The 26528-nt window shown below is 41.9% G+C and overlaps 3 protein-coding genes across 7 annotated transcripts; 1 reads left to right on the plus strand and 2 right to left on the minus strand.

Annotated features, from left to right (window-relative positions):
• Window positions 1-108: 108 nt before the first annotated feature.
• Window positions 109-6537, minus strand: tp53 (tumor protein p53). Of its 2 annotated transcripts, none has more exons than XM_063900549.1 (11): window positions 6363-6537; window positions 5265-5385; window positions 5096-5180; window positions 4781-4969; window positions 3327-3501; window positions 3109-3221; window positions 2671-2780; window positions 2419-2543; window positions 2244-2341; window positions 2086-2156; window positions 109-1873 (listed from the first exon to the last, which is right to left on the minus strand). In XM_063900549.1, exons 2-11 carry the CDS (start codon window positions 5327-5329, stop codon window positions 1777-1779), a joined length of 1128 nt encoding a protein of 375 aa, XP_063756619.1. In that variant the 5' UTR covers window positions 5330-5385; window positions 6363-6537; the 3' UTR covers window positions 109-1776. The 2 variants fall into 2 exon arrangements, with proteins under 2 accessions (XP_063756619.1, XP_063756620.1); XM_063900550.1 differs by having other exon boundaries at window positions 5265-5382; window positions 6363-6500.
• A 4125-nt stretch (window positions 6538-10662) lies between these two features.
• Window positions 10663-20040, plus strand: LOC134875881 (solute carrier family 2, facilitated glucose transporter member 4-like). Its single transcript, XM_063900593.1, is given in 12 exon segments — window positions 10663-11091; window positions 12759-12854; window positions 14235-14395; window positions 15746-15870; window positions 15981-16096; window positions 16231-16393; window positions 16896-17083; window positions 17238-17342; window positions 17948-18049; window positions 18139-18217; window positions 18220-18341; window positions 18448-20040. Coding segments are annotated over 12 exon segments (1518 nt in total). The 5' UTR covers window positions 10663-11058; the 3' UTR covers window positions 18676-20040.
• On the minus strand, window positions 19734-25684 carry LOC134875883 (Y-box-binding protein 2-A-like). Of its 4 annotated transcripts, none has more exons than XM_063900596.1 (10): window positions 25548-25684; window positions 24516-24579; window positions 24367-24400; window positions 24196-24285; window positions 23858-24097; window positions 22054-22142; window positions 21769-21976; window positions 21224-21355; window positions 21070-21136; window positions 19734-20384 (listed from the first exon to the last, which is right to left on the minus strand). In XM_063900596.1, the coding sequence occupies exons 1-9, from the start codon at window positions 25624-25626 to the stop codon at window positions 21101-21103; spliced, it is 972 nt and encodes a 323-aa protein (XP_063756666.1). In that variant the 5' UTR covers window positions 25627-25684; the 3' UTR covers window positions 19734-20384; window positions 21070-21100. The 4 variants fall into 4 exon arrangements, with proteins under 4 accessions (XP_063756666.1, XP_063756667.1, XP_063756664.1 ...); XM_063900597.1 differs by having other exon boundaries at window positions 21063-21136; XM_063900594.1 differs by having other exon boundaries at window positions 21070-21139.
• Window positions 25685-26528: the final 844 nt, after the last annotated feature.

Consider the following 26528-nt stretch of genomic DNA (forward strand, 5'->3'; position numbering starts at 1 on the left):
CATCCTCTGAACATGGAAAACAGGATGATGTAACACGGTGTAGTGCAATAAACAGAGGTACAGAGACAAGGACACACATTTATGTTGAATAAAAGAATACAAAAACTGTTTTATGTTAAGCATTTATTTTGGCTTGAAGCTTTGACTTACAAAATGCAAATTAGTAAAAAAAGAAAAGCCATGAAACAAATGAGTATAATGAAAAATATAGAAAGATAAATCTCTTATACAAAACTAGGTTCCCACTTAATCTACGAAGACACAGAAATTAAACAGAAAAAATGCCTTTATTATATTTTTGGCTTTATAAAAACAAAAAGTGGTTGAATTGACTGACAGGGATTGGTCACATCGAGTGCTGAGTAGGTAACACATTGCATGGTCTGTGAGGACAAACCTTTAAACATAACATCAACTTATATTTAATGTGTTTAGACCAGCAGTAGTAAATCAATATCTGAACAGTCTTGCATGGCATAATTCACACAAAGGTGATATGTTGCAAATTTGAATTTTACAGTCAAACTTCCTCTTTTTATTTTTTTATCAACAGCTTCTGTATATAAAACTTACAAAATCTAAAAGGGTGATCCAGCCAGCCCCTCATCTAGCTACCAAATCCGCTGGTCATTTTACAAAAACAAAATCCTAACAGTAACTTCACAGATCCCTGCAAACAGAATCACCAGCCTTCAAGAGGCAGCGCTGAGGTCAACGGACCGATGATTGGAAATAACAGGAATGAAATGAAATTACAGCTCATCCTGGTAAAAAACTAAAATAAAAAATGCATGCAGCCAAGCCCGTGAATTCTTTGATCTGGCCGTACATTTGCTCCCCTTCCCAACTCATTGTTATATCTGCGTGCATAGGAACTGAGCTGGAAGCGTCACATGATCAAACTACCTCACGGAGACGCACAAAAGTTTGGAATTATGTAAACGTGTGAAATCGCAAGGGGATATTGGTCCCGTCAAGGTATCTGCCAGCGTAGCAGGAGCCCAGTGGGCCCCGGCGGGCCTAGTAACAGTCATAGACAAGCACCATAAGGCACGAATTTCTAGATTAATCGTTGAACTAGGTTTTGTGTTGGCTAAAGGTTGTTGCACCATTAAACCTGCAATCAGTATGTTGCTGGCCCCCGCTGTGGCCCCATCAAAAAGAGACTTGGTCCCAAGTCTGTGTGTAAAGCTACTTGTCGCTTGGTGAAATTTGTACAGCAACACTCATGGACTGTAACATCCGTTCAAGTTCTCCAAGCGTGAATCTTAACAAATGGCAGTGACTTGTTTTATTTCAATCTTGCGGAAAAAAATGATGAAAATAGAAACATTCTCTTTAGATTTCATCAACTAAAAACAACGTATGGAGAGCGCTTTGTTAGCCGAGTGGTCAGAGCACATGCCAAATACTGGGTTTGTTTCTGGTTTGGGACATTTTGGAAAATGTCATCACCCCTTTTTCTTCCTCCCTCTCCTTTCTATACTGTCCTCTGGCAAATACAAGCCAAATGCCAAAAATAAAAACATGTGTAAAAAAAGAAGAAGGTATGCATTATAAACTTACACATTTAAAGATAGTCAACTCAAATGAAAATCCCTGCCAAGATTAACACTGATTAAATACCTCCTAGAATACGCACATTTTAGGACTTTATCACTTTTACACTGAGGCAGGAGGTGGGTTGATTTTGGCAGGTAAAAGCGTGAAATAAACCTGATTGGTAGGAGGGAGAAAGAGAGGACGTTTGTTCACAAGATCACAGCGACAAACTTCTTAGTCGCTGTCACTCCTCTCTCCACGGTGCAGGAGTCTCTTTCCGCTGGAAGGCACAGCAAACTCTTGTTTCACAGACACCCGGCTCTTAGTTTTGCTGTAGAGGAAGCAGGAGGAATCCAGTGAGTGATAGAAATGATGGCTCATGTGAGAGATTTACAGATTGAATGACAAAATAACCTCAGTTGACCTGGTAGTCAGACTTGATTTTAATACAATACACAGTGACCTCTAGTGGCAGGTGATCTGTAGAAGACAGGGCTGAACTCCAGCTAGAGAAATTAAGGTTTGAACTACAGTCATTTTTACCTGTCTTTGTCCAGCAACTCCAGACCATCGTTGATTTTCTTCAGCATCTCGTAGCGCTCGCGACCACGTACCTGCAGGAGAAACCAAAGCAGGAAATTCTTCAAGCAGAATGCAACATGTTGTAAAGACATCCAGCTTTATAGTGCATCTTCACTTACATGCAGAACAAACACATCCTTGTCTTCCTCCTCTGCACTGGAGGTGGACTTGGACTTCTTCACTGAACTGGTGTCAGGAACTGGAGCCGGGGTGCTCTCTGAAGAAACAGGGTGAGGGTTAGCGAGGGGGCAGCAAACAGGGGCTGAAATATGAAGGAATGCAAGAAAAACGTACTCCGCTTTTTGGTTTGCTTGGTGCCGTTCTGCATCTTGGTGCTGTTCTCCTCCTCGGTTTTGCGGTCCCTCCCTGGACAAGCACAGATGCGAACCTCAAAGCACCTCCGCCCCAAAACAAGCCCCCTAGGGAGGAGGAGAACAAAAGGAAGGCTCAAAATGCTTCCTGAGCAGCACCATAAGATGCCTAGAAAATACAACACTGTTGCCATGACCCGTCCTGAAATGTGTATTAAAAAGAAGTGGGACTCACTCTGCAGTCTCGAGGGTCAGGATGGTGAGGATGGGGCGTCGATTCATGCCCCCCATGCAGGAACTGTTGCACATGAAGCTCAGTAACACAGTTGTTATCTCTGAGCCCAACTGAAACAGAAAGTAGGATTTATTTTATACAATGCCGGTTAAAGTGCATACAATAAGAGAAAAAGGTGGAAACGGGAACTTCAAAACTCCTCATCCACCCATCTGGTTGTCCGAAATGTGCTACATTTATCAATTTGCGAAGCACACTCATGAACGGTATCACAACTATTGCAGTTTCTGGACATTGAATTTCCTTGCTAAAATACACACTGTTCATATACTCACGTAGAAAATGCTCAGAGGTCACATAGGACTGTGATTGAGTGAAATATAACTGGTGTCGTAGACAAGATCAACCCCTCAGACAGATGGGGTGAGGGAGTCCTACCTGAGGGGGCTCATAGGGGACAGTCACGCTCTGCCTCTTGGTGTTAGGGTCCTCAAAGTACTGGGCCCTTTGGCTGCCCTCAACCCTGATCAGGTGGCTCCGGTGTTCGGCAGCTGAAAGGAGACCAGATTAGAAAACGTTAAAACGAGCTCTTCAACAAAGGGAACATTTGTCCTCTGTACATTCAAAGCAACTTCTCTCTGAAATATTTCCCTTACCGTCCTCGTTCTGGTGATGGGGGCACCTACGGACCACTTCTGCCACGTGCTCAGTTTTTTTATAAACTGCCGTAGCCCTGATGGTGGCACCTAAAGGAAGTTCCTTTCCCAACAGAACCTCCACTGGGCTGGTCTTGGCTAGCTGGCAGTACAGTTTATTGAGCTGCTCCGAAAACTGAGAGAGAGCACAGGGAGAAAGCCACACGATTATTATGATCGTGTGTGCACTTGTGGAGCTATAGAGCTGCGAGAACATATAATGACCTGAAGTTCATCCATTGCTACCAAATTAACATAGCTGGCTATTTGAAATATTCTGTCCCAAGCAAAAAACTGTTATAAAATGAAATCATAAAGAGCCCCTCACTGACTCCACGCAGAATTAGCTCATTTTACTTTTGGTTCTAGGCCGATTGAAGCTCTCCCAATGCTTTAACTGTTTCTTATAACAGCTTTTCTTTTTACTTCATGTTGCCTGTGCTCAAGCCATAGAGCATATTCTGTCCATCTAACAAAGAAATCATTATTTTAAAAGTTTGGTTTAATGTTTAACCACATTAATCTACAGAAGCAAGTACAAAAATGTCAAATTAAAAGACCATTTTTTACCTTGCATTCGTCCCGTTTTTAACCCATTCAGTGCCGGAGGAAGACAGCAGGAACATGTCCCGTCATGTCAGGGCCGTGCTTTACAACCCCGCAGCAGCTCAGCACAGACAGAGCCCAAGTCGCAGGGGGCGGGATTTTCAGGGCCCACCAACCTAACCTTTAATAAACTGGCCAACTGCAGCGCAGTGCTGGGTGAGTCACCCTGGATACATTAATGCCATTGGCTCGCCAAACACAGTGACTGGCCCTAGACCTGAAAATTCTGCGAATCGTCACAATGAATAAGATTCCCCTTGAATACCGCTGTGAGATGTACGAATGAATGGACTTTAAAAGCAACACTGAAGGTAAGATACTAAAACTTTGTACGAAAACTTTTGCCAGTGTTTTAAATGAGCTGCTTGTGATAAAAACTCAAAAAGATGAGTTAGTGAGTTAAATACACTAAAATATTTCATCCATTTAACCTTTTTAAATTTGTTATGGTCAAGTCGGTTTAAGTCAAGTGAGTTAAAACCACACAAGACGAGCAATGACTCTACACTAATACACTAAGGATGGAAGAAACTCAGGAGCAGGAAATGGCGAAAATGAGCAGCGGAAAAAATCCTTTGTCTCCTCCAAGGAGAACCCTGCCATGTTTGGTTGCAGGTTAATCTGCTGCCCTGTCCAACTTTTCTCTAACATTTAGATTCAGCCTAAATTTTCCAAGTGTTTACTATACGAGTACAGATCGATTTGGCTGTTGGTAGTGGTTTGTCTTAAATCGACCAAAACAAGCTTCTCAGTATATACGAGAAGTCAAATAACTTTAATGTTGAGAGCTAATGCCTGGAATTACTCACAGTCGAAGTGACGGACTTAGCTGTGCCGGACTGCTGAAAACGGAGCTGAAATCCATATTCCCCTGGATAGTCCGATGTCACCGGCACTGTGGATGAAGGGGGATTAACACCATCCTTGGCAGACATGTCCGGAGGCAGCTCAAATAATAACTCGTCAAACCCTTCGACCAGAGAATGGTCATTAAGGACCTGTAAAAAAGAGAGAAATTACAAAGTTAGTCAACCTCCATTAGTAAATAGACTCAGATTGAACATACCATCATACGAGTATTGACAGAAAGCATTCTTCTACAGCGAAGTAATGTGCATGTTTACCATTAAATCCATGCTGCCATCTGTTCTCCATGATTCCTGTGGCACATTATTTACCCTTGGAATGCCGGAGATGGAGGGAGTTAAACTGAAAACCAAACAGTCACAAATTGGTTAACATGTTTTTTCTGGAGGATATTTACATTTTTTTTTAAAAAGTTACACAACTTACACGCTCCACAGCTCGCTGAAGGAGCCCTGGCTCAAAGGCAGATCGAGACTTTGCTCTTCCATCATCACTTCCCCTCGTATCCGGCTGAGAGGAACTTTGGAAGAGCAAAGGTGCAGGACTGCTGTGGGGATAAACAGGAAGTATGTCAGACAGTAGTCTTTATCAAACGCTCCATTTTCACAGCTTGATGTGCATCAAGAAGTGTATGTCTTACAATTATTACTTTTGTTAAAAATCTCGATTTTCTGACAGAGTGGTCAGAATACTGTCATAAAAAATTTCAATTCTCAAAGTGATAAAAAGTTTGATTTGTCTAAATAACACTTTTGATTAACATTAGGCATAAACGGAGTCAAGAGATGTAGACAACTAGGATATGACTCTTGTTTAATGAATGGCGTAAGAAAGCAAGTCAGTTAACTCACAATAAGGAGAAAAGGACAAGGACAAAAGCCCGGCGAGTATAGCAAAAATGTAAAGAAAGATTAATCATTGTAAATAAAGTCAAATGTCATCGAATGCTGTCACCGAAATGAACATTAACACCGTTGAAAACTCAGTAAAGTTTACCCTTTTTCTAAATGGACTTTCTGGTAAGTAAAGTGGTGACTAACTCATTTAATGAAAACGTAAGTGTTTATGTTAAGCACATTAAACTAAGCTGTGTATGAAGTTCACAACTGAAACAAAGTTAGCTAGGTTGGTGATGAGCGACTGCCAAAACAAGAACATGAAACAACATGCTAACGTTAGCTTACGTTATCGTCCATTTTCTTTCTAGCAAGAGGCCCACACCCACTGAATGAAGCTAACCTCAATATCGGCATTTCCCAAATAACTCAATGAATCTCACTTAATTTAAATGCCAAAATGTGCAAACAGGCAAAGTACTTTGGGCTGTATAAAAGGTTTCTTCACGTAAATACCGCAAACTGTTGTTAGCTTGGCGTTAGCGTAAGTGGCTAATTACGTTAGCACTACGTTTCGGAATCCGACCGACAAACGTTAGCAAAACGCCGCAAAACTTTTTTATCGGATCACTAAGTGACGCTGGGAGACTTGCTGTTAACAATGACACATTTGCGCCAACAACACTACCTTGTATTTCTCACTAGTGCTGTCCGAGGGAGATGACTCACTGGTGAGCGCGGATGAGGCGAGGTAAACAGTCCAATAAGTCAAAATATTTTTGTGTTAAACCAGAGCACGTTGTTGTCGGGGAATCCCACAAAAAGGAAGGGGGATGGGAGGATTTTTAACTCTGGTCACTGGCCAATCACAGAGCGCCATGCTTTCTGACGTAAACGAATGCAACATCGCGATATGCTACTGCTGCATTCATGAAACCCGGAAATATTCCAACACAAGAAAGACCACAGAAAAAGCGGAGCAGTTGCACGTCATGAATGTATTTTTGTAAATAATGTTATTGTTGGTTACGGATTAAGATGAACCTTTATGTCAATAAACTCCGGGGTGACAGACCGTCACTTACCGTTTTTCCCCTAAAAAAAATCCTGAACATATTATGAATTAGAAAATCCAAGCTTCTTATAAGCATCTGAAGTAAACAGTATGCCCTTGTTAGGTATTGAACTAAACATGCATTTAAAAAAAAAAAAAAACGAATCTTTTACTGTAAGGTCAAACTTTTAGCGCACAACATATTGAAATATACTCAATTTGTCCCACTTGAAGCAGTTTTCTAACAACCAAAACAGCTTTTCTTAATTCAAACCATTGCTTTGCGTGACTTTAGGTGTCTTTGAACATTAGGAAAAGTGCTATACAATTCTTGTGTATTATTATTATTATTACTCCACCATTTCTCTCTCTCTCTCTCTCTCTCTCTCTCTCTCTCTCTCTCTCTCTCTCTCTCTCTCTCTCTCTCTCTCTCTCTCGGGAGGTCAGGGGTCAACTTTATTAAAGCAGCATCCCCTCACTTAAGGACTTATCTGGAATTTCTCCTGCATGATAATCCTACTGTTGTACTGTATATTTGGTTTAAAACTGGAGATGAAACCTGTTACTTTCACACTAAAATGCTGTGACGTCACCCTTCATCAATCTTGAAATGTCCTTGTGCTGATTAGATAAACTTCTACTCCACTGAGACCAGACCTTCTGAGCAACTTTGATTAGGAATTTGGGTGCCTGTAGCTGCTGCATCGGGACACTTGTGCCACTCTACTGGTGTCTTATCAAAAGAGTACACACCAAACGTTGGTCCTGGCTACATAGCGTTCATTGGTGCCACTTTGGGCTAGGTGGCTGTTTGACCTTTGAGTGATGATGGTGCCAGCGGGTCCACAATGAATTTGATCCCACTGGCACTGCATACATATACAATAGTGAGGACTAGTAGAACACACGAAAAGGGCAGAGAGGAAAAAGAGAGTTTGCATATTGTTGCAACAAAATTCGGACCTAATCCAAAGTTGTGTGTAATATAATATTATCATGAGGTGTGCAAGTCATGAGGCAGGACAAAAGGGGGGTGTGTATGTGTGTGTGTGTGTGTGTGTGTGTGTGTGTGTGTGTGTGTGTGTGTGTGTGTGTGTGTGTGTGTGTGTGTGTGTGTGTGTGTGTGTGTGTGTGTGTGTGTGTGTGTGTGTGTGAGTGTGTGTTTGTGTACGTGTTTTGAATTTTATCCAGTGGTCACCAACCACAGTCTAGAATGACTGCAAGCATGCTGCAGAGAGCTTCATAATTAGTTGGGGTGTTGCTACGCAGATACATGCAATAATCAGTACAACTTAATTTGTAAGTACCACAGAGTTACAAACCCTTTTGTTAAAGGACGCTGCAGTGTTAACTTAAAAACAAGTTTGTATTTTTGGAGAGAACAGTTATTTGCTTTGTTGCCGAGATTGATGATGGATACCGCCCTCATATTTGTACAGTAAATATTAAGCTACAGCCAGTGGTCAGTTAACTTAGCTTATCATAAAGACTAAAGAGAGCAGGGAAACAAATAGCCTGCCCTGTCCAATGGAAGCAAACCCACCAACCAGCACATCTCAAGCCTGATTAATAATATGTTATATATCATATGTATATATATATATATGTCCATAAATTGTCTTTCTATTTCCTAGCCTTATTAGCTTTGGCCTGAGGCAGGCTAGCTGTTTCCCATGTCTTCAGTCTTCTTGCTAAGCTAGCCACTTCCGGGTGGCTAGCACTATTTGTTCTTGTGTTTATGACTAACTAACAGTTATTCTAAGCCTCTTATCCCATAGTTTTAGCAGTACTTACTGTCATAATACTCATTCTAGGAAAGACGTTTGTCTGTATTTATTTATATAGTTCACATTTACAGTTTGGTTATTTTGATAGATTGTTACTTTAGTCAACTGAATTCAGATCAATACCTCTTTTTGACCTTTCGTGAAATCATAGTTGATGATCTGCAGTTTAGTAAACATTTTATTTGATGGTCATTCATGGTATCTATGAAGTAACCCAGTACTTATTTGTGGCTGAGGTTTTATGATTTCATAGTGTTTCTCACAGCAGATGACTGGACTGACATGCAATTTGGTGTGACTGTGATTGGCTGTCCCACACTGTGACGCGGACCACATGCCACACCTGCTTTCCATCACACGACTTTAGTGTAACATGATTTTGAACTGACTGAACTGGCCAACCTCTCTCGCTCTCTCTCTCTTTCTCTTTCTCTCTCTCTCTCTCTCTTTCTCCCCCCCTTCACTCTCACTCACTCACTCATTCACTCTCTCACATGCACACACACACACACACACACACACACACACACACACACACACACACACACACACACACACACACACACACACACACACACACACACACACACACACACACACTTGGACATGACATTTGGGTGTTTAATAGAGGGCAATCACATGATGTGTGTGTGTGTGTGTTTGTGTGTGTGTGTGTGTGTGTGTGTGTGTGTGTGTGTGTGTGTGTGTGTGTGTGTGTGTGTGTGTGTGTGTGTGTGTGTGTGTGTGTGTGTGTGTGTGTATGTGTGTGTGTTTGGGGATAACACAGGTGACATTATGCATTGTGTAATAGGGTTGAACATGTGCTATTGGTTAAAAATATTGACCAAATCAAGCAAAGTTGTGCCTGTACGCGTATTTATATGGTTTTCTCAGTCAGTACTTGTAAATTTATTCTTGCTCTTGGCTCTCTCTGTATGAATTCATTTGATACTTTTTGAACATCTCTCCCTGCCCCTGGTTGCGCACATGAACCCTTTAAACTATCTTGGGGATGCATCTACGCCACTGTTCTGATGGTGTAAAGTTTCTCTACATTTAGTCATAGTCACACTGACCCACATGACTATGCTTGGGGCCCCTTGGCTCTGCATGACAGGTATCAGGTTCTCTTTCTCAATGTTCGTATGTGGGCAGGAAAAGGCAAAGGCGGCAAGCTCCAAGGAGAGAGTGGCGTGATGTGGAGGTGTGTCAGCAAGGGGTGGATTTGAATCATTTGTTTAAGAGATCTAGAGCAGATATTTTTCCACTGAGCTCTTTGTCATATCTGTCCTTTTCCCGCCCAGTGCAGCCCTCCCACAACACACCCCCTAATCCCCGCCTTGGACACACCGTCACCCCATCCCCAAACTTCCCCTAACAACATTTACACCGCTAACTCGGGTGGCACAGCCCAGATTTAGGGTCCACCTGTTGCCTGCTGGAGGAGGATTAAGCTTTGTTGTGTGCAACAGAGGGGGAGGGTTTGTGGAACGTGGATTGTGACCCCATTGGCATGTGATCTGAAATAGAAATGGATTTATGGCTGCTGGGAGGACTGACAAAGGCAGTCAAAAGACGAGCCCCTGTGCATGAGAAATGTTGAGTCATACAAGGTAGCTGTTTGACACTGACTTGGGTTCGTCTCAGGTCCAACACCGGTACAATGATAACATTTTACCTTCTATTGGAGGATGCCTCAACAACCTAACCTAATATTGCAAATGTGCACCTCATGATCACAGAAAAAGACTTAGATGCACCACGTGATTTGTTTTAAGCTTAGAACTGAATTTAGAATTATTTAACATGCATGACAACTGTATGCAACAAGGCTTATAAACATTGATACCAACTTTGGTAATCACCAGCAAACCTCTGGGTCATGAGATCCAGGGATTTGTTGGAATCTTAATATGTAATCACAGCACTCTCACTTTCCTTCATCTCCATGACAGCATAATAAAAACCAGACCCACCCCCCCACCACCCCCCCCCCCCCCACACACACACACACACACACACACACACACACACACACACACACACACACACACACACACACACACACACACACACTTACACGGTAAGAACGTTTTCTGTTGCACTTCGTGGTTCTTGGCTCTCTCTCTCTAGCCAATAGTAGTTAAGGTTAGTAAAAGGCTTCCTGCTAGCGTCTCGACCTCTGCTGGACGACCTCAAGATCAGCCCACTGGGCCCCTCTGCCCTGAAGAAGCCTGACCCCCGACAGCCCCCCTCCACCTCCCTCTCGATACGAAGAGAGGCGTGCACGTCGGTGTGTGGGTGTCACTCTATCCCAGCTGGACGGGCACAACACAAAGTTTAAAGAAGAGAGGGCACCAGGCTGATTACTTCTGGATTCTCTTTTGGATTTTACCTTTCAGTTACATACTTCTTTTTGTTGCTGAAGTGACACACGTTTCAGTCGGAGCTTGTTGTCCTTTTGAGGGAGTTTCACGTGTCTCCGTTTGGCACCAGACGCATCTGTCATCGACCGCTGCTCAGGGCCTGGAGCTGCCAAAGTCATGCCGGCCGGGTTTCAACAACTTGGAGGGGAGGTAACGATTTTGGGAAAGCTTTTCAAAACATATAAATGTGGCTGGTTTTGTTTTACAAATCGCACGTGCAAGGAACAGCCTTACGTCTTTTCGGTGCGTATTTCAGTGTTCGGTGTGCATTTGTATCTGGAGAGATTTTACGCACGGTTTAATCTGGGTCCGACGCAAAGACTGTAAGGGAACATCATTTAATTGATATGCTGGATTTATATTTACCTTACATTATCCAATAAAAGAGAACCGACTTGTTGATTTGCCGAGCAAAAATGATCTGAAAATTAAAATAATATAAATAAGATTTATTAAGCCAGATCTAGAAAATGTTGTGTACTGTCAACGTTTTAAAAAGACATGGCCTATTTTGTCATTGACATATCAACAACAATGTACTTTGTAACAACCAGTAACTACAATACCCAGATCATGGTGGACAACAAACCATCAAGTCAGCCCTAATCTGAAGGAGTATAGCCCTTATTTAGTCCTGAGCAGTGACCTTGGCCAGCCAAATGTGTGAGTTAACAGGTCAGAGCTTAGTGCTGTGGGTTTCTTAAAGGCCACCTGGTTTGATTGGTTCCTTTTCACCACCCTCATAAACAAGGCCTGTGTTGGATGCTACCAGAAGTTGTTTTTGAGAAATGCTTTCGAGGGCAGGTGGATGTCTGAATAAGTCTTAGGTGTCCCTCCTGGGATTCTGCATAGTTTCATCTCAAATCGGAGAGTTATGTTTGTATGCCATGTACGAACACCGTCTGTGACAGGGCAGGGTGATGTTCCATGGATGTGGGAACATTTACTAACTCAAACCTACAGTGTAAAATAAATAGTGTAAACTTTAAACAAAGCAAAAAGCAATCACACTCTACGAGATGTAAGGAATTTGATTAATTGACGATAAGTGAGAAGTAAATGAATTACTGAGCATTCAACTATGTCATGTTTAATGAAAAGCAGTTACCATTAAGTGTAGTAGAGCATAACTGAATGCTCCTGTGGTTCACCTTTTCTGTTGCAAGGACATGAGCACACACACAACCTTTTGTTTTGGTCCATGAACACCAAACAGCACTTGTCTGGGGATTCAACACAGCAAGGTCAAGCCAGTGTTATAAATAGGCTACACACAATACATACAAACTCAAAATTCGGTGAATAATCCCTTGAAAACAATACAGAAGATGGATCAGTTTTACCCACATTTGAGTTTAGAGTTACATGACATTGTTGTTGTCAGGAGGCCCACATCATCAAAATGTCAACTTTACAGTAAGCCATGCTGGGTGTGTCTTCAAACACTTTGTGAGCCTTTCGAAAGCTTTTAAAATCACCACGTTTTTTTTGTAAAAGTGTTCATTTGTCTGCATTAAGCTGTTTTGTAACCAACATGCAGGTTAATGAAAGGTCTCTTTAAGACTTAAACGCCCTTTGAGGGGAAGACCCAATGTCCAAAAGGTTGTCTCATCTGTCACCGTGGAGACAGCTGCTTGTAGCCTGCTGGGAAACTGGAGGGAAGTCAAAGAGAGAGTCTTTTCTCATCAGGATCACAGTTATATATAGTCGATTGTTGGCAACAGAAGAGCTACAGTACAGAAATGAATCCAAGTTATCCATGGTACACTTTATGTTCAATGTTTTTACCTCTCTATATTTGTGTTTTTGTACTTCAGACAGTGACTGGAACCTTTGTTCTCTCGGTCTTCACGGCTGTCCTGGGCTCTCTGGACTTTGGATACAATATCGGCGTCATCAATGCACCGCAGAAGGTAAAAATTAAGCACTGATCCCTCAGACAATGATCAGAATCAGCCAAAAAAAAGCCATTAAAAGGTGCCAAACTGGTGCTAATACTCATTATATAAAGAAGGTGTGTTTAAAGGACTGCTGATGTTTGATGCGGAGGGCCGTGACATTTTACCAGATGTCAACTCAGCTGTTTCTTGTTTTTCCCTGATTTTATAATGATGCTTCAAACACTGCCGATGGTGTTTAGAAAATATACTTGGAAAATGGTGCTTGATTCATTAATATAAATACAAGGGAGTTATGAAACAGCAGAGCAAGTTTATGGAGCATATTAGTTGTGTTTATGGAAACACAGCAATGCCAAAACCTGTCTTGTGTAACTACAAAGACGGGTATTTATGCCTTGTTTATGAGGAAAAGGGTAGTTATTGGATTAGTTTACTGTCTCATTTGGGAGGCAACATGCTGCTGCACAATCGTATGGAGCCTGTGCATTAAACACTGCATATATATATAGATAGAGGCTCATGATTTTTGCAAACCTGACATGCTTTTGCTGCTCAAAGTGCAGCCACATGTGGTGTTCAATTATGAAGGCATGCTCGGGTACTGCATGTGAGAAATATGTGATTTATGACTTCCCCTACATGCATGTTGCTTTATAAGGACTGGTACAAGTCATTCAATTCTTCCATATACTCATACGTCACATAAAACAGTGAACACATTTGCTGGACATTAGTGACATAGAGTCATAGAGGAGAATGGACGCAGAGCCATGTCAGGTGAGTTTCTCTGACTCAGTGCTGGCCTATCGTTAAACTCAACTACAAACACCACCCAGCTGACGGAGTTTCACAGAGACAGTAAACCTAGAATAGAAGCTGAGCCGCTGTGTCTTTATGTGTGATGTTTTTGTCAACAGTAATAATACAGCTGAGAGAGGACACCAAGTGTTTATGTGTTTTAATAATACATTTTATTTTCTGCATGTTGCATCCTCCGAATGAATTACTCCTTTTCATTTATTTAGATGCGGCTCCAGCTCAGGAGCCAATCGTAATAGATTTTTTACAGAAATATAAGCATGTTTTTAGGAGACCTTTTCTAAAAATGTGGACATGCATTCAATGTCAGCTTTCCATATCAGTACTAGGCAGCTTTAAAGACTCTGTGCTACTTTTGGTCTATCCCAAAAAAGGATTGATGCTCAGAAATTAGACTTTGGTGTCAATCAAATGTGTTAAATTAACAAAGGCTGACTTTAAATCCAGTTATCAGGGTCACAAACCATGTAGGCTTTCAAAGAGATCCTAAATCTCTGAATAGGTTACTTTAACAGTAGTTGCGATCCAGGGTCTGTTTAACATGTGTCTGGGTCTCCTCTCACCTCTGTGCAGATCATTGAGCAGGAGTACAATGCCACATGGATCCAACGGTATGGAGAGCCCATCCCAGCAGGGACCCTCACCTCGCTCTGGTCCCTGTCCGTGGCCATCTTCTCCATTGGTGGCATGCTGTCCTCCTTCTGTGTGGGCTTCGTCTCCGAGTGGCTGGGCAGGTAGGGAAACACACAGGATAGGTTTCTTCTGGAATTCTGAGATATTTGTACCATGTTCTTTTGAATGAACCCAAGCTTCTGAAAAACATAAAAAACATTTGTAGTGCTCCTGATGTATTATTTTATATTTTAGTTAATGTCACTATTCAAATCACTTGCAAACAGAAAGGCTTGTGAACAGTAACACACCTAAATAATTACCGAAAATCAATATACTGTACGTACTGTAACCAAACTACCAGATCTAATACCAGAGTCATTTCTGTCTTTATTTTCGGACAATCAGGTAAATTGTTAATTGTTCCACCTCCAGGAGTCATAATACATCACTGTCTCCTTTCCACCTCTGCATGGATCCAAAATGGATCCCAATGTCCAGTCTGTCACAGGGGAAACTCTTCCCAGGATGTTCTTTGTCATCCAAGCTTCCCTCTGTAACCCGAGCTGGGATGCATGCTGGATTGCAGCCCACATTTTGAACTGACTGAAAGGGGATCCAAACAGAGCTGGCAGCACTGGGTCAGGAGGGGTTCGGGGGGGTGGGAGCATTCAGCTTCGGGGCACTCAGGAGAAGGTCTTCCTAAAAAAAGCAATCGGACATCGATGTGGCTGATGAAGACAGTGGGAACTGCTGCGACCCCTGAGGTCAAAGGGATTTAGATGCAACTCAAGTATCCAGTGCACAAAGAAGAGTTTATTTTTAACATTGTATCTTACTGTAAGAAGGGACATGGTGAGACATGGTGGAGAGGAAAATGTGGGGGGCACAGCTTTTACGACTGAGCAGGATGGTGTATGTGCAGAAGGCGGCTTAACCGTCACATTTATAACATCATTTTCTAAAATCGACACATATTATTTACCCACCATTTTTCAGATATGTGTTGGGACATGTTTGGCATATCTTTTGGACGTAGGGGATATAGGAAGAAAGAGTAGATGATCATTTTTGTAGGTGAATAAACATATGAGACCCAAATTAGTATACAAAGCAGAGTAAAAAATGTTTGGAGGATCTTTAAAATATATTGATTTGTAACAAAGGAATTTTTTTCACATTTGTGATGATCATGATCTATAAACAATTTAATTCAAATCAAGTCAAATACGTCCTACCAAAGTAACAATTGACAATTACTATTAATATCAGACTACACTACTAATTTAAGCCTTCAATATTGTTGTACAACACTGCTCTCTGGAGGCTAACAGAGGTCTGTCTAATTCACTTAGTCCCATTATATATTTGTCCCAAATGTAGGATTCTCTCTAAAATCCTTTGACATGAAATGTGTCAAAGTACAATTTAAAATCTTTCTACAAAGGTGCTCGTCTGTGTTTTATTTCCAGGAGGAAAGGAATGCTCATAAACAACATGTTTGCTTTCGTTGGTGGAAGTCTGATGGGGTTGTCCAAGCTCTGCCGCTCCTTTGAAATGTTGATCCTTGGCCGCTTTGTAATCGGTCTCTACTGTGGTGAGCAATCCATTATTCTCTGTTTTTTTTAGTAACGACATTTGCAGTAACATATTTAAAGGTTACTTCTGCATTTGACTTTTTTCTCATGCAATTTATTCTCTCTGCAGGGTTGGCTTCAGGCTTGACTCCGATGTATGTCGGTGAGATAGCTCCCACAAGCCTGCGAGGGGCATTGGGGACACTGCACCAACTGGCTATAGTCACGGGTATTCTCATAGCACAGGTAGGACAGCACACCGTCATATTAATGTGGCAGAGATTATAAAACAATTCTCTCTATTTTCTGTATATTTTGGAATAACTCTTACTTTACATTAGTTTACAATGCCCTCACACTTGGTCCCTCCCTCTATGCAGATCCTTGGTCTGGAGTCGTTACTGGGTGTTGAACACTTGTGGCCAATTCTGTTGGGTTTAGCAATCGTTCCAGCTGTTCTTCAGATGGCACTTCTGCCTTTCTGCCCAGAGAGCCCCCGCTTCCTTTACATTGTCCGCTGCCAGGAGCACCAAGCGAAGAGAGGTGAGCAAGGCTGCAATATCCATCTATACTGTTTTAGTGAGAGATACTCACAATATCTCTAAGTGTTAGATATTTTGGCTGTAGAAATGTCTGTTTTCTATTGCTTATAAAGGAACCAGATGACACTCCGTTTGTGCTGATCTCTAGTGCCAAAAAATACATTAAAAAATGTTTGATTTTGATTGATAAAAAAAATAGTTCCATCATGAATTTCTCACAACAAGTCTTCAATTATCTTGAGGAACCGGATCTTTATATAAGGAAAGAGAAACTGCTGTTGAGTTGTTTTTTTATGTATTCTCTTCCTATACTGTATCTCAGAGAATGCACACATCTCTACAGCCAATATCTCCAACCATGCTGTACAATAAGACATTCAGTAATATGTATGGGTCTGAATGTACTAGGACAGGTGTCTAAAAGGTCCCAAAACTCATATAGAATATGCTAATCAAACATAAAGACCTTTTGAATATCAGGACTTACATGCCTCTTTGTGCAGGACTGAGGAGGTTAACGGGGAGACAGGAAGTGAGCAGTATGTTGGCGGAGATGAAGGAAGAGAAGAGGAAGATGGACATGGAGAGGAAGGTGTCCATCCTGGAGCTCTTTCGCTCTACGCTCTACCGGCAGCCCATCATTATCTCCATCATGCTGCAGCTCTCCCAGCAGCTGTCTGGGGTCAATGCTGTACGTGTTATTAAATTCCACTTCACAGTATTCCTTAATTACATTTTTAGTTGTACCAATGACATCAATTCAATTTGCATAGAGTCTCGAAAAGGATAGTGAATCAGTGCTGTATAATATGACAGCATTTTGATCTGTTTCCCCCTCTGGTCAGATTTTTTACTACTCCACCAGTATCTTCATGAAGGCAGGAGTCCAGAGTCCAGTCTATGCCACCATAGGAGCAGGCGTGGTGAACTGTGCCTTCACTGTGGTCTCGGTTAGTAACATGTCTCTGATTTCTAATATCTCTAACACTGCAGGTTCTTCTTGTGCCTGCCTCTCAAACATTCCTGCGTTCAAAAAGGTCAAGTTTGGTTTAACAGGTCAAGATGTTTCAATGTCGAAATATTGCTTAAGAAGCAGGACTTGTAGCATTACTCTTTGGTCTGTCCACTATTTGCTGGTGATCCGCCACCATGTGGTTGCGTGTGATAATTGCTTGAAATTTGGTATAAAAATGAATATCCTCCTCAAGAAGAGTTGTCAAGACTTTGATGATCCCCTCACATTTCATCTAGCGCCATCAGCAGATCACCATTGTTATTAGCTTAAGATAAAGTTGGTAATTGGCCAAAATTAGCTCAATGTTAGCATGCAAACAGGGTCAACATTAAATCTGCTAGTATCAGCATCAACATGTTAGCATTGTTAGTGTTTGGCTCAAAGGATCACTGTTAAAGGGACTGTTAGCATAAATACAAAATCTAGCTTTTTTTCTCAATGAAGCATATTGCAGAACAAACTAGGTGGACACCTTAAGCAACTTAAGTAGAAAATGTAAGAGAATATCTCCTGAGAATAATTAATTTTCTTGTTATGCAGCTCTTCCTGATAGAGAGGATGGGTCGGCGGACACTCCACATGCTGGGACTTGGTGGGATGTCCATCTGTGCCGTCATCATGACCATGGCTCTTGCTTTGTTGGTCAGTCTCTGCAGAGAAGCAAGCATTCTTCCACTGTTTTTGATGTTGTCTGTACAAACCACTGAACCTCTTTTCCTCCCACCTGATAGGAGCGTGTTCCTTGGATGAGTTACATCAGCATGCTGGCCATCTTTGGTTTTGTGGCCTTCTTTGAAATCGGTCCGGGTCCCATCCTTGGTTCTTCGTAGCTGAGCTCTTCTCTCAGGGTCCAAGACCGGCTGCCATGGCTGTGGCCGGCTTCTCCAACTGGACCGCTAACTTCATCATTGGCATGTGCTTCCCATCTGTTGCTGTGAGTATAACTTACCTTGATGATGTTGGGGATATATTCCACACTAATAAGCATGGTCTACTTATTCTCCTAATTGTAATCTGCACTTCTTCCCATCCTCTCCCAGGACGCGACCGGGCCGTACGTCTTCCTGATCTTCGCAGCACTCCTCATCTTCTTCCTAATCTTCACATTCTTCCTTGTGCCAGAGACCAGGGGCAAAACTTTCGACCAGATTGCAGCAAACTTCCAACAGCGCTCTTCAGGAATGATGGATATGGACCTGGATCTGGACATGGATCTGGACAAGCCCAGCACTGAGCTGGACTATTTGGGGGAGGAAAGCAACCACTGAGGGGTCTCCGTCTGTAGAGAAATGGGACTGTTTTTAGCTTGGGATGAACTGTGTATGTGGGTCTGAATTATTATTTTCTGACATGTATATTGAGGTTAATTGATGTATTCATATAGATTGTGGTGCCAAAGCAGTGTTAAAGGTGTGTGATAAGTGTCCCATTTCTGGTACCACTGCAATATCAGGTTACCAATGGAGCCTTGACAAACAGGAGACTCCTGTAATATAAAGAATTGTTGAGGCATTGCCTGCGCATGTGGTGGGATGTTATTCCATGGTGATGCACTCTGTGGCAATATTGACAGAAGACAGCGGTGGAGAGACTTTGGGATTCCTGCACTTTATCTACAGAGACATCAATAGGTATTCAGAGTTTGGATACACCCCCCCCCCCCTCCTTCAAGAATAACATATACATCAAGTACATCATCATGGTGTGCTTGCATACTTTGTAATTAGGCTGGGAACACTCATTTGTAAATGTGAGAGATTGAAACATCATTTAGATCCTAATAGAAAATCTGTGTCGACTCAGCCAAAGCAAAGTGCAATCACAATATATATTTCTGATCATGAGAAACGTATTGCACAACCCGCAGAAATGCTACTGTAAAAGAAATTCTATTTTAGTACTCCATGTGTACATAGTGTTTTATTCGGGTGTTGATATTAAGGTATGAGGGTCTAAATGTTGTAATTCTTTATGCACTCCAGTGGTTGTTTGGTGATGTAAACAGAAGCCTGTTGCACTAGACTAGAGAGAGTTGTGCAATTGAACAGGCTGCCTGTTTAGAGTAGATTATTATTCTGTATTGTGTACATGTGTGCCGTTTGCTGTCTATTCTTTATTGGTGTGTATCACTACCTTCTGAAGATGTGTATTGAGGGTGTTAAGTGAGGACCTGTTATTATGATGCTGCTGTAAATACGGTTACTGAAAACACCTGTGAAGATCTCCAGCAATTTCAAGGAATCCATTTTTTTTTTTTTACACAAATGCAGACAAAATTAGTATCTTTAAATGTGCACCCTATTCATGAAGAAATCAGGACTGCAACTTGAGATTTGCAAACATGATTTATTAATTAACATTTCAACTACTGACATTGCACATATCCCCTCCAAAGAAAAAGCACACACAAATAAGTAAAACAAAGAATAAAGACTGACTTTTTAAATCAATCTATCCTCAACTGAGGAGATGAAGGGTGTAGCATGTTTTTATAAGAATTTATTGGAGGTGGCAACAGAACATAACGGACTCCCACAATGCACCACCAACCTCACACCTGCTTGGTTTTTCTCCTCTTCAACCACATTTTAAAAAATGTAAATAAAAATCAAGGTTGGTTCCTCTATAAACTACTTGATGCGTCCCGTCCAGGCAATTAAAGAAAACACCTTTTTTAATTTAAAGGGGGGTTGGAATAACTGGGTTACCAAGCAGATTTTCTATTATCATTTCCCATGTTTTTTTTTTTAAAGACGCAGTTACAATGTCTAAATATGCATCCAAAACTACCTTTATCCCCCATTTCCCTACCTCATCCCTGTCCAGAAATCAGTTACTAGACGGGACAACACAAGACAAAATGAGAGGGGTGGGGGCCTGAGGGATGACAGCAAGACAGGCTGGGTTGGAGGGGGGGGTGGGGGGGGGAGAGCAGTGCATGTGTTCTGAAATAAGTCCAGTCCTCCAACCCTAGGACCTACAGAAAAGGAGAATAAAAAAAACCCACATGGGAGAGGATTGAAAGAACAGTACAGAGACAAAGACAAAGACATCTGGAATCCGTGTTCATAGAGTTTAAGCTATTACTCTGAAAAGCCCTGTATTAACATAGGCTGACTCCTAAATCTCACCTTTCCTTTAATACCATCACTTAATCGTGAAAATCCATCCATCAGAACATATTCAAATGCAGCTTGTTCAGAACTTTCTAAATAAGTTGTTTGAGGAACACCGAAAAAACTGAAACGTTGACTAGGTTAGTTGAAATCAATACTATTAGTTTTAATAAGGTTCAACTTAATATTATTGCCTTCAACTAACCAAATACAGTTATGTGAAATTTGTCGACATAATACAGTTAATTAGAGTCAACGTTTCAATTTCAGTAAACTTTGGTAGCTTAACTTCGAGGGCAACAGCACAGTAGTACGGCCTCTGAAGCATATTTGTACTGCTTTACCTTGTGTTGGAAACTGAATCAATTGTATAAATGTAAATGTAATAAATACTTAAAAGGAGCTGACATCAAAAGAGCCAAACAACCATCTTAACGTACGTCTCCTCGCCCTCTGAAAGAAGCGAGCCAATGAGGCTCCTGTATCTGAATAGGAAGTGCAACCCTATAACCCCATGTCCACCACCCTGCTTCACCCACCTCTTACCAAGGGTTACAGGACTGTCCTCTCACGAGCATCACTCTGTTGGTGCTGGGTCTGTTGTGGCAGCTCCCTGCTTTGGCCAAAAACAATTTAGATATTACACTGGTGATCATACAGATTAGAGAGCAGTTGAAAAAAGGTACTTTTAACATCTTACCTCGGGTGATTTTGGCTTTTCAGGAGATGTTTTAGGGGAGGACTTGGGTGATTTTGTTGTGGACTTAAGGTCACCTGGTTTGGAGGTTGGAGGAGGGGTACCAGGCTCTGAAGCAGACTTCTCTGTATCATTCTGCAATGTGTGCAAGTAAGATACGAAGTTTGCAATAGCAAACCATAAGTTAAACTTTCAGGGAATTATCCCAAATGGCTTTCAATCTAAAACAGAATCGACCCAGTGATGTTTAAATTACTGTATACCACAAGGTCACATGACACAATTGAAGAAACAGTGGGGCAGCATCAGCCAATATTGTAAAACACTGCGCTGTCAACTATACCAATGACATTACTTTTTTACTTGAGGCAAGCTGGAGAACAGCCATGTACAATATATTTAAAGAAAAGCTTTTAAATTTAAAAGCTTAGCTTTATGTGTTGCATATACTCTGCACTTGCAAGTCGAGTTCAATTTATGAACTTTGAACTCTAAGTTTACAACTAGCTCATATATCACTTGATGCACTTTACAATCTTCTTACTCACTTTCGAGGTCGAGGACTCAGAGTTCCTCGTCCTTCGACGTCTAGTCTGGGGGCGTTGTTGCTTCTGGTCCTCAGCTACTTCTCCGTTGGTCTGGGGGCCCTCAGAGGACTCCATCTGCTTCACTTTTACTTCATGCTCCTGGCTCTTTTCTGGAGTAGCCTGCTCAACGTCTGCAGCCTGCTCAGCAGGTGTCCGTGGACGGAACGGCCTGTGACAGAGGACATGGTGAAAGTCAGCTTTTCAGTTTTTTTATTTGGAAACATAAAAATGTAAACGTCATGTCACCTGCGGTATGGGCGCCAGAATCTGCGCTGTTGAGGTCGCTGTGTTTCGTCGCCCTCTGCCACTCCGTTCTTTTGCTCTCCAGCCTCACCCTGACATGAGAAAATCAAAACTCTCTTCAATCCAAAAGCTGCTAGACACTTATTGAACTTTGGGATCTGGTCAAAGGTTGTTGTACAGTATCTCACAAAAGTGAGTACATCCCTCACATTTTTCTAAATATTTTTATTATATCTTTTCATGGGACAACACTGAAGATATGACACGTTGATACAATGTACAGTAGTCAGTGTACAGCTTGTTTAACAGTGTAAATTTGCTGTACCCTCAAAATAACTCAACACAGCCATTAATGTCAAAGCCGCTGGCAACAAAAGTGAGTACACCCCTTAGTGAAAATGGCCAAACTGTGCCCAAAGTGTCAATATTTTGTGTGGCCACCATTATTTTCCAAAATTGCCTTAACTCTCTTAGGCATGGAGTTCACTAGAGCTTCACAGGTTGCCTCTGGAATCCTCTTCCACTCCTCCATTACGACATCCCGGAGCTGGTGGATGTTAGAGACCTTGCTCTCCTCCACCTTCCATTTGAGGATGCCCTACAGATGCTCAATAGGGTTTAGGTCTAGAGACAGGCTTGGCCAGTCAATCACCTTTACCCTCAGTTTCTTTAGCAAGGCAGTGGTCATCTTGGAGGTCTGTTTGGGGTCGTTATCATGTTGGAATACTGCCCTGCGGCCCAGTTTCCGAAGGGAGGGGATCATGCTCTGCTTCAGTATGTCACAGTACATGTTGGCATTCATGGTTCCCTCAATGAACTGCAGCCCCAAACCATGACACTCCCACCACCATGCTTGACTGTAGGCAAGACACCCTTGTCTTTGTACTCCTCACCTGGTCGCTGCCACACATGCTTGACACCATCTGAACCAAATAAGTTTATCTTGGTCTCATCAGACCACAGGACATGGTTCCAGTAATCCATGTCCTTAGTCTGCTTGTCTTCAGCAAACTGTTTTCGGGCTTTCTTGTGCATCATCTTTAGAAGACGCTTCTTTCTGGGACGACAGCCATGCAGACCAATTTGATACAGTGTGCGGCGTATGGTCTGAGCACTGACAGACTGACCCCCCACCCCTTTAACCTCTGCAGCAATGCTGGCAGCAGTCATAGGTCTATTTTCAAGAGACAACCTCTGGATGCGACGCTAAGCACGTGTGTCAACTTCTTTGGTCGACCATGGCGAGGCCTGTTCTGAGTGGAAGCTGTCCTGTTAAACCGCTGTATGGTCTTGGCCACAGTGCTTCAGCTCAGTTTCACGGTGTTGGCAATCTTCTTATAGCCTACGCCATCTTTATGTAGAGCAATTATTCTTTTTTTCCAATCCTCAGAGAGTTCTTTGCCATGAGGTGCCGTGTTGAACTTTCAGTGACCATTATGAGAGCGATAACACCAAATTTAACACACCTGCTCCCAATTCACACCTGAGACCTTGTAACACTAACGAGTCACATGACACCGGGGAGGGAAAATTGCTAATTGGGCACAATTTGGCCATTTTCACTTGTACTCACTTTTGTTGCCAGCGGTTTAGACATTAATGGTTGTGTGTTGAGTTATTTTGAGGGCACACCAAATTTACACTGTTATACAAGCTGTACACTGACTGCTGTACATTGTATCAAAGTGTCATATCTTCAGTGTTGTCCCATGAAAATATATAATAAAATATTTACAAAAATGTGAGGGGTCACTTTTGTGAGATACTGTACATTTTTCCCTGTGCCAACCCTTCTCTTTCAGCTTACATCTTGAGCCTCTGGCCGTGGTCTGCGGGGCCTCCGGCGGCGCTGCTGAGGTTTCCCTCCATCATTTTCTCCTGATCCTTCGCCCTCAACAGCCGATGACTGACCATCAGCGTTTTTCTCATCGTCAGGCCTTGGGCTCCGGGGGAAGAACCGCCGACGGAAGCGACGTTTGTTGGGTGCATAGCGGCTACCTTTCACAGGAACACCGCCTGGACCGGTTACATTGGCTGCTTCTGAGCCCTGTGGGACACCAAAGAAATGGGAAAAGTATAGAAAGCAGCAGATCTTGAAACCATTTTCATAATGCCATACTACCAAATGGATTCCCAGAGTCTTACCTTGGTGGCTTCAATCACATCAAACTCTACTACTTCCCCATCTCCGACACTGCGGAGGAACTTCCTAGGGTTGTTTTTCTTGATAGCAGTCTGAAGAGACAGATTTAACATCAAAGAATGGTTCCAAATAAATCCATTAACATTAATTCAAGAAAATGCCCTTCACCTTACCTGATGTACGAACACATCTTCTTTGGTATCATTTCTGTGATAAATAAAACCTGATTAACTTTGGATTTATTGAGGACAATTACAGACAACTTTGAAGATGCACTAAAATTGCAAAGAAATGCAGATACCCTTTTGAAGAAACACAATACCTGTTTATGAAGCCATATCCATTACGCACATTGAACCACTTCACTGTGCCTTGGACCAAGGTGGCTACAATAAAAGGTAGCACATGATTAAATATGTAATGCAGTGACATTTCACATAAGACAGTTTTACAGAACACAATATAGGCCTCTTATCTTGCTTATATCAATGGCAGCCTTGCTTACAACAAGAAAAAGGGAGCTGTGTGTGTCAATCATTAACTGGTAGACCTTGAAACCAGGTCTGCACCAGGTCACGAGGAAGGAAGGGGGCATGCTAAACAACAACGCTATGTTTGTCCTTTTTCCGAAATGGTGACAAAAATATGAATTGTCCCCCTTTCAAGACAAATTCGTCTGAAAAAAATATCACTTCAATGCGTTTAATTGGGACGCAAGCTCCTCAATTATGTGCACCTGAGCGCGTGCAAAACCGGGTGGTAGCGCACTACAGCTGATAAAGAGGAAATGTAGGTCATGTGTTCAAACTGTTAAACAAACTTAAACAAATATTGAGCTTTTATTTTTTCCTTCTTAGTGTAAAAAAACTAAATGAAGCCCCTTCAAAATGTGTGCAAAAAAAAGTAGGAAGAATCAGCTGTGAGTAGTGATCTAATTTGAGGTCAACTATGAGCCGAATTACAGAAAGTGTGCCAATAAAAGCCCCTAAGTGTGTTTAGGTTTTACAATAGAAGTATGCCTTTGTTGGTATAAACAATTACTTCCTATGTGCAAAATCAGGACACGTGTTTCTCCAAAAACGCAACACAGATTCTTGATCGGCCGTCATACTTCCATTAGTTGGCACTTTTTAAAAACCATTACCTTGCAAAAGTTTACACTAACAAAAAAAACGACATAAAAAGTGTCATTGTCTACATGAGTTGCAAAACTATGCAAATTATGCTGAATCGACATAAATCTGTTTATCACACTCACATCGATAAAACATGGATTCAAAGTAAAGATTCCAGACTGCTGAATAACCTGACACTCACACATCTGTAGGCTATCAGAAGGACTCTCTTCCCTCACCTATGATTTTCCTCTCCGGCTGTGGCTCATCCTCCACAGGTGCCGGCAGTGGAGCGCTCGGCGGCTCGGTGTCGGTCATGCTCGCTGTCGGAATACTTCGGTATCACTCCGCAGGCCCCTCCCCCTGGCTCTTTGCGAAACTTTTCTCTTCTTCTTCTTCTTCTTTTGGGTTTTGCGGCAGTTGGCATCCTTGATGTTGCATTAGTGCCTCCCTGTGGATGCGGTGTATTAGTACAGGGGATCATATCAAATCAAATGGCTTATTTTCTGCCCTCTACTCTGGCTCCACACTCAGGTAGCTACACTTCTTACAAGGGCCTCTAAATGCCCTGCACCTAAAATATTACTTATTGTCATTGTGTAATAATATGTCACAGTTAAATGAACCTGGTCACTTGGACTGATAAATGATCATACATTACAAGGTTTCAAGGTTTCAAGGCTTTATTTGTCATATGCACAGCAGATACAGCGTATATGTTGGCAATGAAAATCTTATGTCGCGTGCTCCTCCAACAACTCAACATACATGGTGCAAATAACATAAATAAAATAGTGCAAAAAGAGAGAAGAATATTTACAGTAACAACAATAAAGATTTGAGGATGTGAAATATATACATATGTGGAATACATTGAAAGTATTTAAACACTTTACACTGTTGAATGAGGAGGTATGGACAGATGCATATATTATGTATAGCAGATATATATGGCAGATATGTACAATATATAGATATGTGTACTATAAACAGATATGTATGGCAGATGTGTATAATATATATATATATGTATGTGTGTACTATAAACAGATGTGAGTAGACATTCACACAGCTCAGGAGTTCAGTAGTCTTATAGCCTGTGGTATAAAACTGTCTCTGAGTCTGGTGGTCTTGGTCCGGATGCTGCGGTACCGTCTGCCAGACGGCAGCAGACAGAACAGATTGTTGCTGGGGTGATGGGGGTCCTTTAATATCCTACC

Source organism: Eleginops maclovinus, chromosome 14 (assembly GCF_036324505.1).
Source record: "Eleginops maclovinus isolate JMC-PN-2008 ecotype Puerto Natales chromosome 14, JC_Emac_rtc_rv5, whole genome shotgun sequence".
Classification (NCBI taxonomy): domain Eukaryota; kingdom Metazoa; phylum Chordata; class Actinopteri; order Perciformes; family Eleginopidae; genus Eleginops; species Eleginops maclovinus.